The following is an 18,038-nucleotide window of genomic DNA, read 5'->3' on the forward strand; positions in this document are numbered from 1 at the left end:
AATGCCCATCAGGCACTTCCCACGGCTGGCACTGTGCTCAGCCCAGAGGGCCCCTGGCCATTGTGACACCTTGAGGCAGCCCCAGCTGGCATCTCAAGGCACTTCCCGTCTTACGGGCGAGGCAACCACTTGGCAATTAGTCACACAAATGATAAATTACAGTTGTGAGTGACAAGTGCTATAAAGGACAATACAGAAGTCCAAGCCAGCCCTCAATGGGATCTAAGCTAGCATGGAGGTGGGGGTGGGCGGTCATCAGCATCCGTCCCCTTCTCTAAAGTGAGCTCTAGGAATTGCCCTGTCCCTCTGGTACAAAGAAACCCCCCACCCCAGGGTAACTGAAGCACAGCCCACGCTCCTGGCCCCTCTACTACCTTAGTGGCATCAGTGCAGTGGTCTGCTCCAGTCTTGAATTCGTTCTCTGAATCTTTCCTGTGAACTTGACCCATGCTCTGATATAAGTTCCGCTGCCTAAGCGCTCATAGGTGCACCTGAATAACCGTAATCAGCACAGGGCTGTCCTCGGCTGCCCAGACCAGATGGCCTTTCTGACTCTCAGAGCTGTCGCCGCCCAGTGGGCTGTGGCATTCTGTCCAGTGCCAGCCCCTCCTGGCTCTCTTCCACTCCGCAGATGGCCTCACATGCCCCTTGGCTGCCCCGTCTCCTGCCCCCTCCCCACATCTCCACATCTCCCAAGTATCAGTTGGCTCCCACTGAGCTGTGGTCGGGTCCCGGTGCCCTGCCTTCGAACCCCAGCTAGGGGGCTCCTTTCTCCCTCTGCCGGTTTGGAAGACTCCCCGGCTCCATTCGTTCGTTCACTGATTCACCTGGTAGCATAAAGTCTTTGTTCCCTGCGACAGTCACCACTGCTGATGCATGTTCGGGCGCACAAGAGGGTGCTGGACTGACTGCCAGCACACAGGAAACACGAGTGAAGACACCTCCGCGGTGGGTGGGCGGCCAGCATACAAGGAGACGCATAGATGCGTCCAGCCCCGGGGCCACACACGGAAAGCCCACAAAGACGGCCAACCCCCCACCCCACTGCAAGTGCCAGGGTGGGATACCCCAAGAACATCTCCTGGGCATAAGCCAAAGAGGCAATTTGCTAAATGCCCCATAATTCAGGTGAGGAAAGGACCTTTGTATCCCCAACGACTGCTCCGTGAGAAGGCAACACCCCCAGAATCAGCATTCCAGACCAGAGCCAGGCCGGGAGCTGATGCACACTTCTTGGGGACACTCTGCACGTCCCTCCTGTGCTTTGTCTTCCTCTCCCCCATCATCTCTCTTTTCCCTAACGTATCAGGTCAAACCCTTCTGGTGCACGGAACAGAAAACAAATCATAAAATGCCACATAGTTCCATAAGCAAAATAAAGCAGGGGAAAGGGACAGGGAGAAGGCTGCACCAGGAGGCGAGTCTTGGCTGGAAAGTCACTTCTACGGAGAGGTGCCCCCGGTCCCTGATCTGGCGCGGGACCCCTGCCTCTTTCCGGCTGTGCTGGCATTCCGTACAGTACACACTCATGCGTGCCATGCCATCCATCTTCATCCTCCACTGACTGTGAGCCCCAGGAGGGCCGGCCCGACTCCTAACTCAAACACCCCCATTGCCTAGTGAGCACTTGGCACAGAGAGGCCATTTCTGATCATTTGGATCAGAATATCTGGAGCTTTCCATCTGTATATATGATATAACATTACATATCAGACCATTTTCCTAGATCAATAAATGGCCTTGGAAAATGCTATTTTAGTAATTTAATAATTTAATCACCGTGTTCCTTCATGTGGATATAATCTGATATTTAAAGGGTTTTTTGTTTTTTTGGAGAGATCAAGAGAGGGAGGGGAAGAGAGAGAGATAGAAAGGTGGGCGGGGGGGAATCCTAAGCAGGCTCCATGCTCAGTGGGGAGCCCAACACAGGGCTCAATCCCACAACTGTGAGCTTATGACCTGAGCCAAAGTCAAGAGTTGGATGCTTAACTGACTGAGCCACCCAGATGCCCCTTAAAGATTTAAATCTATCGAGGTGCCTGGGTGGCTCAGTCAGTTAAGCGTCGAACTTCAGCTCAGGTCATGTTCTCACAGTTCACAAGTTTGAGCCCCGCGTCAAGCTCTGTGCTTATAGCCTGGAGCCTACTTGGGATTCTGTCTCCTTCTCTCTCTCTGCCCCTCTCTCACTAGTGTTTTCTCTTTTTCTCTCCCTGTCTCTCTCTTTCTGTTCTCTCTCTCTCAAAAATATATAAAACATTAAAAATTTTAAAGAAAAAATTTATATCTATTATTTATTTACATTTATTTCACCATTTCTCTGTTGTCGGACATTCAGCCCAAACTGGACAGAAAATGAAGGCAGACGCTGTCTTCTCTGGTGACTGTCAGAGTTTGCGGTTGACACGAAGGCCATTTAGCTTGATACTCGGACAAGCGACCGCATGATTCAGCGCACACACCACCTGCATCCCTGGACGATATCCTTCATATATCCACGGTGCAGGCGTCAACGACAGTATCCGCAGGAGACACAGAACACGGCTGGTGCAGCGAAGATGCACCGAAAGCCCCCAGATGACTGATTTACACAAGTACTGTTGGCATCCTGCCCAGATGCCACCGGTAAAAGATGGGAGAGGAACATCACCTTTCTCCGTCACTCTGCCCTTCTAGACCTAATCCCACCACTGCCATGCTGAGTTACAGGCAGCATTTGGACTCGGGATGGGGGTTGGGTCAGATCCCTCTGCCACCATCTCCCACATCTTGCAGGCAGTCATGGCCTCTGTTGGTGCGGACATCCTGGCTACAGATCAGTCACCGCTCGGGTGCCCCCTCAGCACTTACGCCTTATCTCTGAAAGAGTGCTGCCAGCCCCCACCGCAATTTGGATTTCGCACCCCTTGAGCTGGGAGAGGGGACCACGTGTGGGTGTACCTCCTAGAGCAGATGCTGGTCGGACAGAGGTGGATTCACATCCCGGTGCTGTGCAACCTACTGACCATCTCTGAGCCTTGATCACCCCATCCGGATAACAGCGATGGGGAGACTCCCGATTTGACTGCACTGTCATCAGGTAAATGGGATCATCCTCACCAAGAGCTTAACACGGGCAGGTGGTCGAGGACTTTTAGCAGTTATTTTACGCCCAGCACCCACCTCTGGCCCGGAGTCGGGGCTCTTGAAGGTTTCACAGATCACTGAACAGACAAGGGGCCTGCCGAGTCACGGGAGGCCATGTCCCATGCCACGACAGTCGGTTACAGACACTCCATACACCGGCGGCTCTGCACTCCACAGAGCCGAAAGCTTTGTTCGCCTGGCTGGCTTTTTTCCCACCGAAGTGACAGTTTGTTTGGGTCTCCAGGAGACAGTCTGTCAGTCCCTAAGCCCCTGGGCTTCGTGGGTCTGTCAGTCCGACTGCTCAATTTCTAGGCTAAGACGGACTCCAAACAGGATGCTCTTCAAACAGAACATTCCACCAGGAGGTGGACAGGGTTTTAAGAAAGTCAGGGAGATGGGGGCGCCGGGGTGGCTCAGAAGATTAGGCATCCGACTTCGACTCAGGTCATGATCTCATGGTTTATGAGTTCAAGCCCCGTGTGGGCCTCTGTGCTGACAGCTAGAGCCTGGAGCCTGCTTCAGATTCTGTGTCTCCCTCTCTCTCTCTGCCCCTTGCCCCACTCACACTCTGTCTCTCTCTCTCTCTCTCAAAAATAAACATTAAAAAATAAAAGTCAGGGAGGGCAGGACCCAGACGCTCCCAGCCTCATCTGTGACTGCTGGTCCAGTTTTGACCTAGAGGGCAGCACCGAGGGAGACTGGATGTGAAAACATTGCTGTCTCCATGGGGTTTTACGTCTGCTCCGGGTACATCGGAACATCATGGTGAACTTGGCTCCCCGGTGCTATCAAGAGGGACTGGGCACCTTTGAACTCTGACACCATGTTTGTTGGAGCAACAGTGATTCATGCAAAGTTCTAATGACCGAGGAGGTTACGAAAGGCCTTTGATGCGCTAAGACATCTCAGGACGCTGTTGCGGGCGGCGGCACACGAGCCTAGAGACCGGAGAGAGAGCTCCGCAGTCAGCAGGCTCAGGTCCTCTGACGCTCACTAGCTGTGCGACTTTGGCAACATCCCTGAGCCTCGGCGTCCTTAGCAGAATGGGACTCACCCTGTCACCTACACCGGGCTGCAGAGATGAAATGAGAGAAGAACGCACAAGGACGCTAGCCCAGTGCCCGGCACGCGGTTCTGTGCTCAGCGGTGTCTGCCGTGATGATGATGGTGATGGTGAAGAAGAAGATGGCGGCAGCAGGGACAATGGTGCTGGTGGAGGTGGAGGAAGTGGGAGCAGAGGTGTTGGAGGCGGGGGAGGTGATGGCGGAAGCAGTGATCATAAAGTCACGTTGTCAAATTCAGGGACTTGTGCTTCCTACTGCGAGGAGCCGCCAGCCAGCTGCCTGGGGTGGGGGCTGAGCGCTGGCCCCAGGAGACATGGGGAGAACTCAGATCATCAGCTTTTCGCTTTGTTCCCTACAGGCCCCGTGGTTGCAGGGGCAGAGGGGAGAAGACCGGGGAGGATCCTGTGCACAGCCAGTCGATGTCACTTTGCAGGAGATCCGGTCACCCTGATGTGTCCCCACCACGGAGTCTCTGCATGTACTACAGAAGCTGTTCTCCACCCTGCAAGGAGCAGGGTCCCCTCCATCGCGAGTGCCACGGGCACCAGGGCACCTTGCCAAATGAGTGGCTTACCCACCACTTGCCCTTATCCTCCCCAAGGCTCCCCCTTTGGAACAGATAACAGGAGGCGGGGTGAACAAAGATCGCACTCCTGACCTACAAAGGGGAGGGGCAGGGAGCGCGTGCTTGGCTGTTTCTCCAGGACCCTGTCATCCCGGTCGGCACTCCTTCCCCTGGGCCCTGGGGACCTGTGTCGGGCGTCAGCTAACCGGTTTGTCTGGGGGAAGGAAACCTGAAACAAAGCAAAACTCAGCAAGCCTCTTGGGGATCAACCCCAGGACCTTAACCTCAGCAATGAGGTGCGCAATCAGTAACACCACAGATGGAACACCGTATGCAATATCTGGTGTAGAAAGAAAATAAGCCAAATGGCCCAAATCTGATGAGCTCAAAGTTCAAAACTCAAGAAGCTCTGGCCCCAGGACTGATCCAGATCACTTGTCGGTTCTGAGAATTCAGCTACCTGGCGGGCGGGAAAGTGGAGGAGGAAGAGGAATGACATCTGCTTTAACCTCTTTGCTTTTCAGAATCCCTGTAGCGACCCGTAGGCAGCACCTGGGTCTGACACAGGAGTGAACTGAGGCAGCAGAGTTAACCCCAGTGGGTGACTGTGACAGCCTGCTTCTCTGTGCCAGGGGACGGGGCCACCACTTCCCAGTAACCAGCCGAAACCAGTTATGTCACTTAGACATGGCTCGTCTCTCTAGACCACTTAAAGCCCCTGAGCCAGAGGTGCAATGTGCTCTGAGCAGGGGGGCACAACACACACTCATTCCTTCTCGCCCCCTCCCACCTCAGCTGCTGGGGAAGGATCTAGAAACCAAAAGGAGAGGGAGCAAGAGACACAAGGCATGGCTTGGGCTCTGCGGACTTCCAGTTCCCTACATTTTACGTGAAGCCTGGGTTCTAGTTTTTTCTTCCTGTGTTCCTTTTCCAAGGTATCACGGCACACGTGTGCATGCGTGTGCGCGCACACACACACACACACACACACACACACACAATCCCATCTCGTAAAAGGCAAGCTCATTCAGGTTCCTCCCGTGGGTGACTTCATTCAGACCCAACACCAACAGGCCAACAGATGAACCACAAGCTCATTCCTTCGAGGCCGTCTCTTTCCTCTTCCACCAAGAGGCACTTGGATGCTAACCCAACACTAAGCAAGCACTCTTGCTGATTCAGTTCCAGCCCCAGCGGGAGATGAGCCAGCAAAAGGGATGGTGAGGATGGGGCAGTGAGATGGGTGGGACGAGGAAGGATAATACTCACAGGGCATCGGTGGACCAGCCAGTACGCCTTCTCCTGGCAATCCAACGCATACCTGTCTGCTTTATTCCTTTCCTTCCCGGTCCTGAAAGACCAAAAGCCACGTGAAGGCCAATGAGCCTTTGCACCATTTGCTCAGCGATGCACCCCATCCTCGGTGCCCCAGACCAGTCCCCCCACCTCTCCAAGCCTTCTGTGTTTGCCATAATCTTCACAACAAAAGCAGCAAACACTAATATCGCACCTACAGGCTATATAATATCGCAGCCACGCCACCGTGACTCAGCCCCAGAATTGAATCTCCTCCACCTTCACCACCGGAGCGAGTGTGGACGACATTCTGGGCTGACGTCGGACCACTTGGCTTAACCCTTCCCTGCTTTGATAAACCCCGTGGTCAATGCCCGGACAAGTGGGCAGCAGGCGATGCCAGAGCTCGCTGCCAGGGACAGTGCCGGGGCTTGGGCTGGGGGTGGCGGTGAGGGGGTCCGTGTGTCTCCCTCCCTGTCATTTCCACTCTGTCACTTCAGAGAGTTCGTGCCAAGTCAGGGTTTTTTCCAAACCCAACTTATTATGGTAAAAGGCTACATACTTTCCCTCTTCTCTCTCTCTCCCCCTTCTCCCATTATGGAGAGGAAATGATGCTGCACTCTCCTCCCACAGAAGCCGGGCAACGATAATTCCGGTGCCAGGGGGACTATTTCCACGGCGACCTGTGCTCCCGTGGTTATGCTGGTTTTCCAGGCAACGTGGGATGCCATACACGCCCTCCAGAAGATGGAGACGGTGATTTATCTGCCCGCTAACGTATCATCAATAACATCATCACAGGTACAGGACCAGGTGGGTGGAGAGTGCCATTCCATAGGGTGCTCTGCCAACTTCCTCTGGAAATTAAACATAAACACCATCCCTCTACTTCCCCTTGCCGGCCTAACTGGATTTTCCACCAGGTTATCTACCCCGTGTCTTCAGGAGGATGGGCCTCAGGCAGCCTGACACACGGTGGAGTTTCCACAATGCCGGAGAGTCTTATAAATAACAGTCAATCGCTAATTTACAGTAATGGCCCTTTCTTCTTTGGCTCTTCTGTGACATGCAGTTGGAGGAGAGTTGTGATGGATGGAATCGGAAAGAACCAGTGAATAATCTTAGGGTGCCCTCTTATGATCCTTTTTTAGCTAAAGTTATCACCTAATGAATCATTCACTCATGTATTTATTGATCTCCTGCTATGTTCAAAGCACCGGCCATACACTGGTGAACCACACAGACTGTTACAGACTGAATGTGTCCCCCCCACCCCAAGTCCGTGTTGAAGCCCTAACCTCCACTGTGAGAGCATCTGCAGATGGGGTCTTGAAGAGGTAATTAGAGGAGGTCATGAGGGTCCCCGGTCCCTGTGATGGAATTAGTGCCCAGGTAAGAGAAGACACTTTCTCTCCCTCTGTCATGGGAGGAAACACGAAGGCAGCCATCTGAAAGCCAGAAAGAGGGTCCTCACCAGAAACTAAACCCTGGAATAACCTTGAGCTTGTATTTCCCAGCCTCCAAAACTGTGAGGAAGTAAATGTCTGCTGTTTAAGGCCCTCAGCATGTAGTATTCTGTCGCGGGGGTGGGAGCTAACACACACACATAGTCCACGCCTTTCAGCAGCTTCTGGTCTGAACATTGCACAAACAGTCAAGAGATAAACATAAAGGGCGCCTGGGCGGCTCAGTCGGTTAAGCATCCAGTTTCAGCTCAGGTCATGATCTCAAGAGGTTCATAAGTTCAAGCCCCGCTGTTAGCGCAGAGCCTGCTTCAGATCCTCTGTCCCTCTCTCTGTTCCTTCCCTGCTTGCATTCTCTTGCTCTCTGTCTCAAAAATAAACGTTAAAAAAAAAAAAAAAGGAGAAGAAATAAAGGGCGTCTGAGTGGCTCAGCCAGTTTAGCATCCAACCCTCAATTTCAGCTCAAGTCACGATCTCATGGTTCGTGAGTTCGAAGCCCACATCAGGGTCTGTGCTGACAGCATGGAGTCCGCTTTGGGTTTCTCTTCCCTCTGTGGGCCCCTCCCCTTCTTGTGCTCTCTATCTCAAAATAAATAAATTTAAAGAAAAGAAATAAATATAAAATTACAAGTTGCATCCTGAGCTCTAAGGAAAAGTCCAGGTGCTCTAATGCAGAATCACGGACGGTCCCTGAAGGGCTTGTTAATCTGTCTACAATTCTTTAGTGTTCCTTTCATTGAGGGTTCCCTCCAGGGAACCAGGTGGGTTTTTGTGGCTGTTTCAACCAAACACAGTATGTCAGACATGGCACTTGGCAATGTTTGAGGTTGGGCCCTAAAAGGTGGGACAGCCATCATCCTCTTCCCTGGAACATCTGCCCTTGAAGCTTCCAACCACCTGTAAGTAATGTGACCGCCCTGATGCCGCCATGTTATGAGGAGGCCCAAGCGGTCCGGAGGCTACAGACAAGGGCAGAAAATGCCAGGCCAGGTGCTGAGGGCCCTCTGCTCCGGCCTTCCCACCGCAACCACAGAGGAAACTCAGATCCAGAAGTGCCCAGCCATGCCCTTCCCAAATTCCAGACCAACAGAAACCTTGAAAGATAATAAAGTGACTGTTGCTAATTTGAACCACAGGTTTTAGGATGATCTGTGTGCAGTAACAACACCTAATCAGAAAAGCCTCTTTGAGCATGTGACACTTGAACTGAGATCTCTTTCTCTGAAGGGTGACAGGACCCTATTTTTGTTTCAGAAATGGTGGCATGGTTGCCTGGGTGGCTCAGGCAGTTAAGCATCCAACTTCAGCTCAGGTCATCATCTCACAGTTCGTGGGTTCGAGCCCCTCGTGGGGTTCTGTGCTGACAGTTTGGAGCCTGGAGCCTGCTTCGGATTCTGTGTCTCCCTCTTTTTCTGCCCCTCCCACACTCATGCTCTTTCTCTCTCTCTCTCTCTCACTTTCTCTCTCTCTCTCACGAAAATAAATAAACATTTAAAAAATGAAGGCAAATGGGAGCAGAGAGGCCAGTTGGGAGCCTGGGCGACAGTGAGGTTGGTTCAACCAGGCCAGAGGAAAGGTGAGGGCACACAGAAGAGGGGAGAAGGGTGGAAAGAATTTGCCAGAAGTGGCAACAGGACTGGATGACTAGACGTTGGGCACGGGGACTTGTGGTTAGGGGTTCCTTGTACGGGTGGAGGTAACACTAGAGTAAGAGGTTGGGGTGGGAGGGAGAGAAACACTCAAATGCGAACAAGTTATGTTTGAGGTGTGACATCAACATGCGACGAGTAAGAGCTAGATGCTGAGTCTGGGATTCAGAACAGAGGTCTGTGTTGAGAGGCTCAGTATAACCGAATGGCTACCTCATAAGCCAACCTACACATGCACAACCAACCTAATTTTGTGGTGAGATCCTGTGTTTGTGCAGAGAAACAGACCAGTAGGAGATCAGATAGATAGATAGATAGATAGATAGATAGATAGATAGATATAGATAGATAGATGGATAGACAGATAGACAGATAGATAGATAGATAGATAGACAGACAGACAGATAGATAGATAGATAGATAGATATAGATAGATAGATGGATAGACAGATAGACAGATAGATAGATAGATAGACAGACAGACAGATAGATAGATAGATGGATAGACAGATAGACAGATAGATAGATAGATAGATAGATAGATAGATAGACAGACAGACAGACAGATAGATAGATAGATAGATAGATAGATAGATAGATAGATAAAGGCTGAATTTATTTACTTTAATGAGTAACAAACAACTGAGGAGGCTGGCAAGCCTAAAGCCCAAATTCTGCGGGGCACGCCAGCAGCCTGGAGACCCAGGGAAGGGTTGATGTTGCAATTTGAGTCCAAAGGCACTCTGGAGGCAGAACTACATCTTCAGAAAACCTCAGTCTTTGGGGCACCTGGGTGGCTTAGTCAGTTAAGCTTCCTACTTTAGCTCAGGTCATGATCTCATGGTTCGTGGGTCAAACCCTGTGTCAGGATCTGGAGTCTGCTTCGGATTCTGTGTCTCCCTCTCTCTCTGCCCCTCTCCTACTCTCTCTCTCTCTCTGTTTCTCTCTTTCTCATAAATGAAAATTTTTAAAAAACTTTAATTAAAAAAAATCTCACTATTTTTAGTTAAAGCCTTCAATTGATTAGATACGGCCCACCCACACTATGGAGGTATTCTGCTTTACTCCAAGTCTACTGTGTAAATGTTAACCTCATCTGAAAAATACCTCGACGGTGTCATCACAGACTGGTGGAGGCCCACCTATCTAGGTGCCACGGCCTAGCCAAGGTGACACATAGAATCAGCCACTGCACACCCTAAATCTGAAATCAGAGGCCGCCTTTGAGTTAAGCAATGGAATTAGTAGGGAAAAGCCAGCATCTCAGAAGGAGAGAGCCATTTAGGAATTGCTCAGCCCAAGGCATCTGGAAGTGATAGAGGAAGGGGATGCCTTATGGCACGGCAACACAGAGTTCTGTCCAGGATAAGGCCAAGTCGAAGCGGTGGGGCCTGTGGGAGTCACTGAGTATAGCCCTGAGTTGGACAAGCAGCTAGAGTGTCCTGGAAGCTATTTGGCAGGGTCACTGGGCTGTCCTCCTCAGAGCAGAGCAGAGAGGTGGAGGAGGGTGAGAGGGGTTCCAGCCCAGTACGGAACCCATCAGAACCACAAAACGGGTGCATTGACTAGACTTAATTAATAATACTAGCCCAGGCTTAACCATTACCTCACAGAGTGACCTTGCCAAGGCCTTTTTAACCTCTCTAAGCCTCAGTTTCCCCATTTGTGGATGTGAGAGGTGACATGAATTACTGCCGTGAGCACTTCCCTCTCACCATCATAACTGGAGACAGTACACGGAACTCACCAAGTGAAGCCTTATGAACAAATACAAGTGATGGGGTGTTGGAGCCCTCCCTGCAGCTGCTCCGCTACACACAGACGCAGGCAGAAACAGGCCCGCGGTGAAAGGCCCGTTCCAGGTCTCTCCGTAATGCTCCTCTACCTGAATCAAAGGCCTTAGTGCAGACCGTCCCCCTTTGAAGCAATAAAGCCATCTGCCATTAGAATTTTTATGTCTCCCCACCCCCATGGGCTCTTCTGCAAAACAATGCTCACCTCTTGGGATGGCTAATTTTATGTGTCAACTTAACTGGGCCAGATATTTTGACAAACATTATTCTGGATGTGTCCCTGAGGGTGTTTTCAGCTGAGGGTATTTTAAGATGAAGGTGTGAATGGAACAAAAAGGCTGATCTCCCCCCAAATGAGAGGGAATCTCTCCTGCCTGGTGGTCTTGAGCTGGGACACCAGTCTTTCCTTGCCTTCAGACTCAACTGAAATGTCAGCTTCTGGGCCTCCAGCCGCTAGCCTCCAGACGAACCTATCATGCCAGGTCTTCTGGACCCCCAGCCCGCCACCAGCTGTAGGTCTTGCGACTTTTCAGCCTCTGTAATTGTGTGACAATTTCACACAATTTCTTACCATAAATCTCTCAATATACATGCATACGTATAGATCCTATTTCTTCTGTTTCCCTAGAGAGCCCTAATGAATCCACCACTACTCGGATCCCAAAAATGTTTGACGAGATTCCACTGTCCAGCCCAACCATGTACCAGCAACGGTGGACCTTCCAGAAACTGGACCGGCCAGGGCAAGTGAGGCTGAGCCAGGTGGACTTACCCATTTTGGCGAATACCTGGTACTGGTCCCCAGATACCCTCAAATCCCCTCCATCGCAGGCACCCAGTAAGACTGTGCATCCCCACCCAAAGGAGTTTGAAGTTGGGCACGACCATAGGAGCTGCTTTGGCTAATGAGTTGTGAACACAGGTGGCATGCATCACTTGTGACCCACACAGGCTCTGCCTCTCTCTACTCCAGCAACAAGCAAAGCCTGGATGGTGCTGCTCCTTCAGCATGGGTCCCAGAGTGGCCCCAAAGCACGTCCCAGCAGAGCCATAGTGGACAGAAGCACAAGCAAGAAATGAGCCTGTGGTTTTGTGCTCCTGGGACTTGAGGCGGGGGGGGGGGGGGGGGGGGGGGGGGGGGGGGGAGGGTTGTTAGAACAGCCTAACCTCGTCCTGACGGACTCACTGTCTACAGCATCTACATCTGGCTCTCACAGACAAGGCAGAGCCTTCACGGGGACCTGTGGCTCCAGCTCTGAGGTGGACAGCAGGCAAACAAGAGCAGCAGCGGGTGGCTCTACTGTGCAAAATCCACTTAAGATCTTTTTTATGGCTCCCCATGGCCCTTAGCTCAGACGCCTCTCACGATCTGCTCCCACTAACATCTCGGGTCTCAACTCTCTTGCCTCCAGGCTGTATGCTCTCTGCTCCAGCCACACAAAACTGCATCAAGTGGGCATTCCCCTGATTCCAGACTCTGGTTCTCTCTGCTTTGAAGATCTTCCACTCACCTCGCCCTTCCTCTCCATCCACCACCACCATCCCTCCCCTGGAGACCTCCCAGGCAGCCTCCAAGTTCAATGTTGTTTCTCCACCTCCTTCGGCAAACACCTGTGTGAGAGCCTCACCTCAACGTAGCATCATAGCCTGTTTGCTCGTTCGCCTGTCCCCCAGACTGGGCCTTCGTATTCCCCATGCCTAGCCTGGCGTTTGACAAGAAAAGCCCCATAAAGGTCTGTTACAATAAAAGGAAACAAGGAAGAGAAGGAGGGAGGAAGGACAAACAGACAAAAACATGATTTTTCACCTACTTGTATTGCTCTTTGGCCTGCATGATGACAAAGTCCCACTTGTAGTTAATTTTTTTGTTCAGGAAGTTGTAATTTTCCTAGAAATGGAGAACAAAAAGAATGCTAAGCCCTATCTCATATGCTGTGTGCACAGGGCAGCAAGCTCTAAGTTAGTGAAGGCGTGCCCCTGGCTCTAGACGCAGCCAAATGATCTCCCATCCCAGCTCTGCAGAGGCATTCATTTAAAGGGTAGCACCGAATTCTCAAAAAGCCTTTACGATAAAAGCCACACCCTGGCTTGGATTTTTTTTTTTTAAATAAACATATCCCAAATCTGATTAGGAAGAGGAGAATAGTGTGAGGGAAAACACAGAAATTCGGTATTCAACAACAGAGCATCACAAATGCACAAAGACAAATTCTAACATTGGTATGATGCTGGCTCTTCAAAATACATATTTGTAAAGAATAAAGACACAGCAAGATTGTTGCTGTCTGCCCAGAAATCTAGCCTTTTGAGAGATGGGGGTGTTCTTGGAGAAATCTGACTCATCCAACCTAAAACAAAAGCTACATTCTTGTTGGCCCATCATAAACACAAGTTCATATCTGTTCATCACATAATGTCCATTATCATGCATATTAATTGTCTCATTGTTTTAGGACAGTGAAAGAAAGGTAGTAGGTACCATGTGTCCAGTAGCCACTGAGGCAAGGGCTTAAATTACAGAAGGAGAAACTGAAGCTTGACATGGGGAAGAATTTACTTCAGCAAGCTGCTTCTAAATAAATGGATGGATGAATAGTAGATGGATGGATGGTAGATGGATGGATGGATGGATGGATGGATGGTAGATGGATGGATGGCAGATGGATGGTAGATGGATGGCAGATAGATGGGTGATGGATGTTGGATAGATAGGTAATGGATGGATAGAGAGTGGGTGGGTGGATGGATGGATGATGGATAGGTAGACAGTGGGTGGATGGATGGATGGGTGATGGATGTTGGATAGATGGGTAATGGATGGATAGATAGTGGGTGGGTGGATGGATAGACAGTGGGTGGATGGATGGGTGATGGATGACAGATGTGTGGTGCATGAATGGATGGCAAATAGATGGATGGATAGATGGTGGATGGATGGATGGATGATGGGTGATGGATGGATGGATGGACAGATGGATGATGAGGTTACACATGATGTAGCAAAGGGGGAAGAGAAAAAAACAGCTCAAGACTTTATTCCAATTATAATAACTTATACTTGAAAGCATCTGTACCTTTTCATATTCTTCTAAAATCCCTTTCTTCTTTATATTTCGCTTGGCTAGATAGATAGCTGGAAAAGAAAGCAATGACATTTTCCATCATCACCATATTTTAAAACTGCATCTGCAGCCTTTATATGCATGAGGCTGCTGTCCTTGGCTTGGTAGGGAGAAGTCTCAGCAGACCCTTGCCCCCTTCCCTGGGAACACACCCAATACAGATGTGAACGGACATAAAGGTCGTGATGACAGCAAGACAAATGTCACCAAAGTGCAGCGAGTAAATAAGCAGCACTACCAACGGCATAGAGAGATGGAGTTTTACCATAGTCTGTATCTTCAGCCGGCCACTGCTGGGTGGGCCAGAAGTACGGCGTCTACAAAAGAAACCAGGAAACCATGTAAGCATGGGCTAATGACCCTGGGCTGTTGACTGGCCCCCTGGCTCCCCAGCCCTGTGGCTTGAGATGAAACTACCTCAGTCCCCTCCCCCACCATTTCTAAAGTTCTGATCTGTGAGGATATGAAGCCTCTGTGAGGATATGAGGAAGGAAACAGAATTTCCTTCTAAGATAAGATTAATCCCATATTAACCCCAATGTCAAGGCCAAGACCCACCTGAAATCGGTAGAGGCTGTTGTCAGGCTTAAGAACAAGATTCCTGGGATCTTGCAGGGGGTAAATGTAGCCATATTTGACAATAAAGTTGCCCAAGTTCTGTGCCTCTGAGGAGAAACAGTTAAGATGTGGAACTTAACAGCAGACCCTGAAGGCAGGAGCTCATTGACCAACCCCCACACAGCACCCCTAACTCCAGAAGAGCAGCCCCCATCCAAACAGCACTTCATCTAAGGAGAGAGGACAGTGGTTCCTGAACTTGGCTATGAGCAATATCAGCTGGGGAGTATGGGAAGAGGAAGAATTCCCCATCTTGACCTCCAAGAATGACAACTCATAAGTCTGGGGGGAACCAGCGAACCCAGACGTTAATGGGGACCACAGGTGGTCCACTGCAGATGCTTGGAGAAGCTTCTTTGGGTCCCTTGGGTCTCAAGAAGTCCCCAGAGGCAGGGAGAGAATGTCTCTGACCACCAGAGAGTTCCTCCACTCAAAGAGGAAAGGAAAAAGGAGGCTATGTTTCTGGTCAACTTCTTGCCCAGCTCCTCCCCACCTCCAGCGAGCTTGGAAACATAGCCTTGTTTCTGTTTAATTGTTTGCATCAATTAAAGGAACACCTTCCTGGCTCTTTCTCAGAGGCACCAAAAAAGCAGGTGTCTCCATCATCGAAAGGGAATTCCATTTCTGCAATCCTCGGGCCCAAGGACCCAACCAACATGCCATTCTGTATCTCAGCCTCCAAGCCTCAGGGAGGCTTTCTCCCAACGTGCCTTCTTCATTCTCACTCCCCACATCGTAAACAAGTCTCATTTTTTATGCCGTGTGATACCAAGAGCCTTTTTTCCTCGTGGGAAGTCTGTTCCTCAGATTCTTCCTATTCTGTTCCAACCCATGCCTCAAAGTGCTGCAAACATCCTAGCTTACATATGATTATCACACATATTGCCAGGCTCAAAACTCCCCCACTGTCTCCTATTGCCTGTCTCCCAGATAAAACTTGGAATCTACAAATATGCCAGCTACACGCCTGTCCCTCCTCTGCCCTCCATACCCAGCTGACGTCATCTCTCCCAGTCTCCCCTCGTTCCCTCTCTCTGTCTCATTCAATCCGTTTCGACACCACTGCTCTTGCTCATTTCCCCTCTGGGAAGACAGACCCTTGGAACTCCCCTCCACAATCCGCAAGCACCCCTTCTTTCCAGACCAGCTGCGTGTGTGCATCACCCCTCCAAGACTTCTGTTTTGACTGATTCTTCCCTAATTGCCTGTTATTTCCGTGCTCTCAATGTTTTGTACGGAACAACCATTTTTCTTTCCCAATTATCTATCGTGCCTTCTAGCTTCTGATTCTGGTTGTTTTACACATGAATGGCTTGCGTCTCCAATGTCAATTTCTCAGAGACAAAGGCTAAGCCTCCCTTTAGTCTCTAGCCTCCAGAGGTTCTTTGGTCCTTGGTGACGGAGTGCCCGACGAGTTCTCACCCAGATTGGAGATCCAAAGCCGCTGGGCGATCCACTGGAGAACGTCACTTCCTGCAAACCAGAGGCATTTGACCATCATCAGAGCTTCCAAGCCCACCCCCCCACTTCCACGCCCTCCTCCACGCTGTTGCCCCAGTGGGTCTCCTCTAGGCTCAGAGGTGATCCCGTCCCTCTTCCGCTCAAAACTTTCAGGACCTCCCCTCCACCGCACCCCCGTCACTATGTTCAGTCCAAAACCCTGCAGCCCATAATTCAGGGTCATCCATGATCCGACTCCGGCCAGATTTCCAGCTTCTCCTCTCCCACACACCCTCAATCTTCACCTCTCTTGTGGTGCTTATTTTCTCACCTTACAATAATTTGTGCACGGACTATTATTTACCAAGTAGGAAGTAAAGAGCCTAAGGCTGAGCACTGAAAAAAAAAATAGAGCCAAGGCATGCTGTCTGTGGGGCTCCAGACGGAGCCTGGCCACGTGACATCAGAGCCAGGGATGGGGGGAGAGTGGGAATGAGCTAAGGGTAGCGGACAGTTCTCCCCGGCTCCCAAGTTCTCAGAAAGAACTCTGAGGAGTCTGAAAATTCAAAATTCAGACCTGGCCTCTCAGATCACCCTAAAAGTCCTCTGGTCGAAGCAGGAGGGTGGGACATATTTTAGTAACACTCTGAGGGTTGATTTATAACTTCAGACAATGGAATGTGGGCACCACTTACAGCCTCGCCCCGGGCTCTGCAGGTCTCAGGGGCCAGCCTGGGAACAACAGTGCAGAGTGAAGACTGGTGTGGAAAACAAAGCAGGCGAGGCAGACACGGATGAGAGGAGGAGAGATCGGGAGGGACGAAGCACCCCCTCCCACCCATCTCCTAAGGATCCAGATTTATCTAAGGGCCAAAGCAAGCCAAGTTCCACAAACAATCCAGAACTGTTATCAGATCCCAAGGAAGCTGTGGGCTTCCTCCTCAACCTGGCCCTGCAGCCGCATTAGGAGAACAGACTCCTTGTGCGAGGAAGGCAATAGCTTCCCCTGAAGAAAGATGAGATGTCCTGGAAGGAGCCACCCCAGTTCAGATGCCATCTTGCAAATACCAATGACCACGTTTTCCAGCAGCTCCAGCCTGCTTGACACAGGCCAGCCAGGGACCCCTGCCTGCATGGGAACTGGCCCGCAGAACACATCAAGAAGGGGCATCCGGGTCTGAGACCCCCACTGCCTGTGTCCCTGTGGCTGGACGGTTGCACGTGATAGATAATTCTCTCCTCAGAGCTAGTGAAGGGGCATTTCTTCTGGGCCCCTCGAGGGAAGGCCCTTATCACCCACTCACACACTCTCTGAGCTTAATTACCAGCCCACAGCCTGGCTAAGGATGGACAGCCTGTAATTCTTACCTTCCTCTCCACACCTTGGGGCACAAATGTCCAGACATGGTTTCTGTCTGTGCCCACATGCCCACCGTTGTTGCTTTCAGTGGGTTCTCATCTATTGCTCTGTTTTATTCACCCCCGGTTGGCTGTTCTCAAGCAAAATTCTTCATCTAAAATCCTCCTTAAAATTCTAGGACTAGGTGTTTTTGACTTTCCACCCCAGGTCTCCTTGAATGCTACTCGGGAGGTACGCAGACCGAGAGAGAGAGACCCAAGCAGACAGCAGCTGAATGAGCACCCTCCACCAAGGAGCCGAGGGTTTTCTCATCCACTTGACCGCTTCCTGAAATAGACCAAATGAGATTACAGAGCCACCAGCATCTGCGCCACGTGGTCTGTGCTAATAGCTCGGCAGGCTCCCGCGTCAGTCACCGTCATCCCCGGAAGTTCTGGGTCACCTGCCGTCTGAGGAGTTAGAGACTGATTACCCCACGTGCTTTTACCAGTGCTGACGCAGGGCCCAAGGCTTCTCCCCGGGTCCTGTTCCAGCGGCAGCTGAAA

General features: G+C 50.8%; 1 protein-coding gene across 2 annotated transcripts in view; it reads right to left on the minus strand.

Annotated features, from left to right (window-relative positions):
- Positions 1–18,038, minus strand: part of RGS9 (regulator of G protein signaling 9) — a 76,604-nt gene that overhangs the window by 42,677 nt on the left and 15,889 nt on the right. For both annotated transcript variants that reach the window (XM_039229832.1, XM_039229833.1), the window contains exons 3-8: positions 16,116–16,166; positions 14,634–14,740; positions 14,341–14,392; positions 14,028–14,086; positions 12,765–12,841; positions 6,022–6,103 (exon numbers count right to left, since the gene is read on the minus strand). In XM_039229832.1, the coding sequence (XP_039085763.1) occupies positions 6,022–6,103; positions 12,765–12,841; positions 14,028–14,086; positions 14,341–14,392; positions 14,634–14,740; positions 16,116–16,166 (428 nt within the window). The remainder of the gene's footprint in view (positions 1–6,021; positions 6,104–12,764; positions 12,842–14,027; positions 14,087–14,340; positions 14,393–14,633; positions 14,741–16,115; positions 16,167–18,038) is intronic.

This window comes from Hyaena hyaena, unplaced genomic scaffold, assembly GCF_003009895.1.
Source record: "Hyaena hyaena isolate Hyena2069 unplaced genomic scaffold, ASM300989v1 scaffold_39, whole genome shotgun sequence".
NCBI lineage: Eukaryota > Metazoa > Chordata > Mammalia > Carnivora > Hyaenidae > Hyaena > Hyaena hyaena.